We start from the raw sequence: 6,490 nt of genomic DNA, 5'->3' as shown, positions 1-6,490 counted from the left end.
CCTCCTCCGTGGCCCTGTTGTGAGTGGGCCAGCTGGCAGAGCAAAGGCCTCCAGCGAGCACCCAGCTCTGGCCACTACCTTATCTCTCCACCCAGGTGGCCTCCTCCCTCCCTCCCTCCCCCCTGCGAGCACTGCAGGGCCACAGGCACATGTCATCTTTGCTCCACCGAATGGCACCATCCCATCTGCCTCTCAGGCTCCCTGCCCAGCATCAAAGCGCAGAGGCCTGGCCGCTGACCCGCCCTGCCCACACTGGCCATTCAGTCCTCACCGCCTCGTCCTGTGTGCCCCACAACCCACCCGTCACGGAGACTGGGCCACTCCGGGTATGTGTGAAAAGCCAGTGATTCCAGGACCTCTTTTGAGGACCACCCAGTCCAAGTCCCAGTGGGCTGGATGAAGCCTGCCCAAGCCAGCCTCCTCCCCTGGGGAGCTGGCTCCCTCCTGACCAGCCCCGTCTGCACATCGGCTCACCGGAACAAAGCCACCTCAAGGCCCGGGGCCCTGTTCCTCTCTCTGCTCCCCCAAGCCGTCTGCTGGCGAGCGTGGGGCTCTGGGATGACCCAGCCCTCAGGAACTTCCTAGCTTGCCCAAATAGACCACGGTTGCTGGCACACTCCTGTCTCCTCCTTGGATGGTCCTACACCCCCTGCGCAAGAGGCACAGATAGAGAAGCCCCCGGGAGGCTGTAGGAAAGAGCACCAGCCAGCACTGCCCAGGGCTACAGGTAGACGTGACGGGGGAGGCAGCACCAAGGGTTTCGGATAGCCCGCCAGAGGCCCATCTGGGCTGCGACTTGGCCTTCCGGGCAGCAGGCGGCTGGGCCATGCTGGACAGGTTGGGGAAGCCCTCCGTCCTGCCCTGGCCGGCTGAGGCCACGAGTCCATGTCAGAGTCCACCACCAGGTGGCCGCGGTCCTCAGAGCCGCTTCTTCCTCAGCACGGGGATGGGCACCACTTGGAAGATTTTGGCCTTGTGGTCCTCGGTCTCCAGAGTCACCCAGGTGGGCCGGAAGCTGCCCTTGAAGCCAACCAAAGCCATTTTCTCTGCAAAGTAGTGATGGGCCCATGAGTAGAAGCTCCAGGAGACGGCTGCATGCCTTTTCCAGAATGACGGCACCCCAGCCCCAGGGCGCCCTCCCCCACCCCGGCCCCCAGTGCACCCCATTCCCCAGGGTGCCCTCCCTCACCCCAGCCCCCAGTGCACCCCATTCCCCAGGGCGCCCTCCCCCAGCCCCCAGTGCACCCCATTCCCCAGGGTGCCCTCCCCCACCCCAGCCCCCAGTGCACCCCATTCCCCAGGGCGCCCTCCCCCACCCCAGCCCCCAGTGTACCCCATTCCCCAGGGCGCCCTCCCCTCCCCAGCCCCCAGCCCACACTAGGCCATCCAAGTTTGGTGGGAAGGAAGGTTCTGAGCCCAGGCGCTGTGGGGTCAGGTTAAACTTAAGTCTGCGCACTCACCTTTCAGTCGGAGCCCTTTGTCTGCCCCTAGCTTTTCCAGCACTCTGGTCCACGGGCCTCTGGTGGTGTACCTTCCTTTTGACACCATGAGAACTATGGAACTGGGTGAGAAGAACAATTAGGTGAGCAGAACAAGAGCAGGCCGTAGCAGGGGTACTTGGGGAGGTGCTGGTCCACGCCCGGCAGCACCCGAGCTAGCTAAACGACAGATCCTTTCTGTGCGGGGACAAACACCCTGAGCCCCTCCCACGCCAGCCGTGGCTTCTGCTTTATACAGAGGGCAGAGAACGTGACCACAGCGCTGAGGTAGCACCAGCGCCCGTGTGAGACCCAGCTCACAGGCATGTCCACACGCGCCTGGTCGGAGCCACACAACGCGGTGATGGAGAAAGCCACGATGGATGGAAGGAGCAACGCGAGAGAGTGGGGAGCCCAGTCCCCAGGGTGTCACTGGGAGCTCCCAGAACTTCAGCCCGGAGCAGACCTGATGGTAGCTGCGATGCCTGGGCTCGTGGGGGAGGCCTGGCCGGGCGCCTGGAGCCCGCGTTCCACGGTACCACGCGTGGCTCAGAGCCGCACCCCCTCGGCGCCTGAGGAGGAGCGGGCCCACCGGGTAGTCACTGTGCACTCAGACTGACTTCTGTTCATGTCATCTCCCTGGCTAGTCAGGCAAAATTTGCACCCCTCCTTTTTGTTTTTCCAGATGAGAATTCTAGAAAATACTTGCAGGAGTATCCAGGGGCCCAGCCAGAGGGCACTGTGCTGGCCTGGCCCGAAGTTGCTAACTTTGGAAAGCGCATTGAGCAAGGATCTTTGCTTCCTGCCCGGGGCTGTTTTAGTCCTCACTGCTGGGAAGGCAGCCGCCAGACTCACGCGGGACCCGCAGAACAGAAACAGGGCGGCTGAGCCTCAAAGGAATTCTGTATCCACAGACCACAGTCCAGACATGGAAAAACCGTGGGGCTCTGGAACCTGTGGTTGCCTCGCTCGGGCCCTTTGGGAGCAGAGAAGCCATTGGAAGGTTAGGAAAGGGTTGCAAAGGGCTCGTGGGCAGCGCCCACAGATGGACAGGAGACCCAGGGATGGGTGGGGTGGGGCTCACTGCAAACTTGGCACTGGCTCAGTCTCTACTTGCCATCACCCATTTCTGCGTGGGGGTCAAGGTCAGCTCATAGGAGAGGAATGGAGAGGCAGCACGTCGGCCACCACGGCCTCCTGACAGCACCCAGCACTGAGCTGCCTGCCTGTGCCAGCAGCCTGACTCATGGAGGGAAGGCAGAGGCCGTGGGCAGAGCAGCTGCTCCGCTCTGTGGGGCCAGAGGCTGGAAGGGTGCGTGGGCCCCGGCCGGGTGTGCAGCCGCAGCGAGAAGTTCCGCTGTTCCCCAGGAGGTCCTGGAGGCCGGCGATACAGCGGGTACCCAGGGCTGGCCCCTCCTCCAGGGAGAGGCCTGGGCTGCTCCACAGCAGCTCCTGGTCCTTCAGCATCAAAGGCATTAAACTACTGATCTCTAGATGGCAAGTGTGCTGTCCCAGGACGGGAATCGAGGGGGCTGTTCCCCTGAATCTCCCCCAGGGTCCACTGTGGTGAGTCACCTGCTCTCTGAGGGCCTACTGTGTGCGGGCACCCACCGAACAGGCTGTCCATAAGCTGTGGCCCCGATCAATTCCATGCACAGTGAAGGAGCCAGGTTCTGTGCTAGACATGCAGAGGAGCATTGAGGCCGAACTCCTGTCCTCTAGTCCTACGGTGAGTGGGCAGTCGTGGACTTTGGGTTGGCTTGGAGGAGACCTGGTGCCAGGGAACTGCACAGGACTGCAGAGGATGGGCCCTGGGGGGGCCTGGGGGTAAAAGGCAGGCTGGGAGCCCGTGTCCCCGGGGCTGGCCAGCAGGGAGGGCCCTGAGGGCGCTGGGGGGGGGGTGGGAGAGGGTGGTTCCACTCATGGGCTGATGTGGGACCAGTCAGGTCTCGGGGAGTGGAGAAAGGGAGTTCACACAGAAGCCGGAACACGAGGGGCCTGGCAGGGTCAGGGGCTTCTCGGGAGACACCCAGATGGTGACAGCCGAGGAGGAGTCGATGGGGACAACCAGGGCTTAGGACGACTCTGGCCTGGGGACGCGCGGAAGCCACCGGCTAGAGGTGTGGTGGGCCTTGCACTCGCGTGTGCCACAGCCTGACCGGTGCTCCCGGCAGCCGTGACCCCGGGGCAGGTTGTCACAGCGTCCAAGGGACACAGAGGCACAGACTCACTTGTCAGGGATAGCCGACACGTAGGTGAAGAGCTGCCGTGGGACTCCCTGCAGAACGGAGGCCCTGAAGCTGGTGTGGCTCACCACGTGTCCCCGGCGCCCATCCACCACCACCACCTGGACGCCGTCCTCCAGGCTGGGGAACGTCCTCCCGTCCACCTGCAGGGCCGAAGCATCGGGGTGTGAGGCAGGCAAGGCAGCCGAGAGGCCCAGGGCTTCCTGAATACTGTGAAGACGGCCGCCTCGGCAAAAGCCCTTTCAGCCAGATCCCTGTGGCTTCTGAAGTGGTTTGATTAGCGGGCGGGTCCCCACAGATACAGCCCCCCGGAACCTGCAGCGCTGACCTCATCTAGAAACTGTGTCTCCGCACCCACGGCAGGTGAGAGGATTGCAGTTCAAGGTCAGCCCAGGCAAAAATGGAGACTCCCAGCACACAAGCTGGTGTGGTGGTGCATACCTGTAGTCTCGGCTATAGACGAGGCATCGGTAAAGATCAAGGTCTTAGGCTGGCCCTGGACAAAAAAGCGTGAGTACCTATCTAAGAGCAAAAGCAAAAAGGCCTGGCTGGGGTTGTGGCTCAAGTGCTGGAGCACCTACCTAGCAAGTATCACCAGATACTGGCAGTGCATCCACCTGGGACCCCAGCGATGCTGGAGGCCAAAGGTCGGAGGATCAAGGGCTGAAGCCAGATGGGGCAAAAGCACAGGCCCTATCTGATAAACACTAAACGCACAAAGATGGGCTGAGGGATAGCCCCAGCCCCAGCCCTTTCAAGGCCCCGGCTTCAAGCCACAGTCTACAGATGCATTTGATACACATAGCCTACTGTAAAGGGTGTAGAAAGAAGTCACCCGGGGGTCCAGTCACAGAAGCCTTAGGAAGGAAGGCAGAGGCCGGAGTGCTGTGTCTGCAGCTGGGTATTGGTACAGACCCCAGACTACAGAGACAAGGCGTAGCCTTGCCCCCCCCCCCCCGGGGCCTGGAGGCAGCCAGCCTGCCTGACCTTGGCTTTTGGGCTTTTGACCCTGGTTTGTGGGCATGAACTACCATGGCCATGGCCTAAGGGGCCAGTGCTGCTGCTCAGAGACGGCCCACAGGGGTTACCTCCACGTAAGCGAAGTCGCTGCGAAGATGGAAGTGCTGCCTGGAGCTCTCCATCTTCACCTCCAGGAAACGGTCTTTTGTCTTCTGGAAAGCAATGCAGAGAGAGGCCATGAGGGCCCCAGAGCCAACCGGGGGTCTGGGCGTGGAGGCCCAGGGCCCGGCCCCGGCGCTACTCACCAGCTGCGTCCCAGAGAGCTTCCTGGGCATGGGCACGTCCACCAGGGCCCGCTCGGCGAACCTGGGGTAGGCGGCGGCCGTGCAGTCGCTGACGCCCGCGTTCCTCGGAAGCAGGGCTTTGATCTTTATTCTCTCGCAGCCTTTCACGGAGCAGAAGGCAAACCTCTCCCTCTCGTTCTGGGCTCTGAGCTTCAGGAACAGCAGCCTGCACCAGGAGGGACCAGGCCCAGTGACGGCATCTGCATGCCAGTGCCCGGCACCGCCTCCCAGCACGGGCGCCTGGCCGCGGAGGGCCTGGCCGTGAGCGCGATCCCAGGCCGGTGCCGGAAGGGCTCATGGCGCCGGCAGTTCTGTGCAGAGGACCCCGCGCACCCCACGGCGCCACCTTCACCCATACCCCGGCTGCCCGATGGCAGCCGGACATAGGGCGGGGATGGGACACGCCTAGGACCCACCGAGGGTCCCCAGCCTCCCGCCTGCCGAGGAGACTATCCAGCCTTCCTCACCCTACTTTCCTCCAAACCATAGTTCATTCAGAAGATGACCTGAGGATTGACTTAAAGGAATTATCCTATAGGAAGCTGACACGCTGACCTGGTGCTGCGGGGAGTCACATTTTGAGGAAACCCCAGTATTTAGCGTTTGTATGCTAAGTGAGCATTTGTATGAGCTGCTCACCTGAACCTTGGTCCCACGGGTGTCCACGAACCCCAAGCCCTGGTCCCACAGGTGTCCATCACCCCAGGCCGTGGTCCCACAGGTGTCCATCGCCCCGGGCCCTGGTCCCACAGGTGTCCATCACCCCAGGCCGTGGTCCCACAGGTGTCCATCACCCCGGGCCCTGGTCCCACAGGTGTCCATGAACCCCGAGCCCTGGTCCCACAGGTGTCCATCACCCCAGGCCCTCATCCCACAGGTGTCCATCGCCCCGGGCCCTGGTCCCACAGGTGTCCATCACCCCGAGCCCTGGTCCCACAGGTGTCCATCGCCCCGGGCCCTGGTCCCACAGGTGTCCACAAACCCCGAGCCCTGGTCCCACAGGTGTCCATCACCCCGGGCCCTGGTCCCACAGGTGTCCATCGCCCCGGGCCCTGGTCTCACAGGTGTCCATCACCCCGGGCCCTGGTCCCACAGGTGTCCATCGCCCCAGGCCCTGGTCCCACAGGTGTCCATCGCCCCAGGCCCTCGTCCCACAGGTGTCCATCGCCCCAGGCCATGGTCTCACAGGTGTCCATCACCCCAGGCCCTCGTCCCACAGGTGTCCATCACCCCAAGCCCTGGTCCCACAGGTGTCCATCACCCCGGGCCCTGGTCCCACAGGTGTCCATCACCCCGGGCCCTGGTCCCACAGGTGTCCATCGCCCCGGGCCCTGGTCCCACAGGTGTCCATCGCCCCGGGCCCTGGGCCCACAGGTGTCCATCGCCCCGGGCCCTCGTCCCACAGGTGTCCATCGCCCCGGGCCCTGGTCCCACAGGTGTCCATCGCCCCGGGCCCTCGTCC

The 6,490-nt window shown here is 63.5% G+C and overlaps 1 protein-coding gene across 1 annotated transcript in view; it reads right to left on the bottom strand.

Annotated features, from left to right (window-relative positions):
- Positions 1–6,490, bottom strand: part of Cemip (cell migration inducing protein, hyaluronan binding) — a 46,975-nt gene continuing 40,485 nt past the window's right edge. Inside the window, exons 24-28 of the mRNA XM_013011845.1 lie at positions 4,990–5,178; positions 4,813–4,896; positions 3,710–3,867; positions 1,461–1,561; positions 1–1,046 (exon numbers count right to left, since the gene is read on the bottom strand). Coding sequence (XP_012867299.1) covers positions 919–1,046; positions 1,461–1,561; positions 3,710–3,867; positions 4,813–4,896; positions 4,990–5,178 — 660 coding nt within the window. The 3' untranslated portion in view covers positions 1–918. The remainder of the gene's footprint in view (positions 1,047–1,460; positions 1,562–3,709; positions 3,868–4,812; positions 4,897–4,989; positions 5,179–6,490) is intronic.

This window comes from Dipodomys ordii, unplaced genomic scaffold (assembly GCF_000151885.1).
Source record: "Dipodomys ordii isolate 6190 unplaced genomic scaffold, Dord_2.0 Scaffold15, whole genome shotgun sequence".
NCBI lineage: Eukaryota > Metazoa > Chordata > Mammalia > Rodentia > Heteromyidae > Dipodomys > Dipodomys ordii.
The sequence above is the reverse complement of the archived record's forward strand: the minus strand, read 5'-3'. Positions and strand labels throughout refer to the sequence as shown.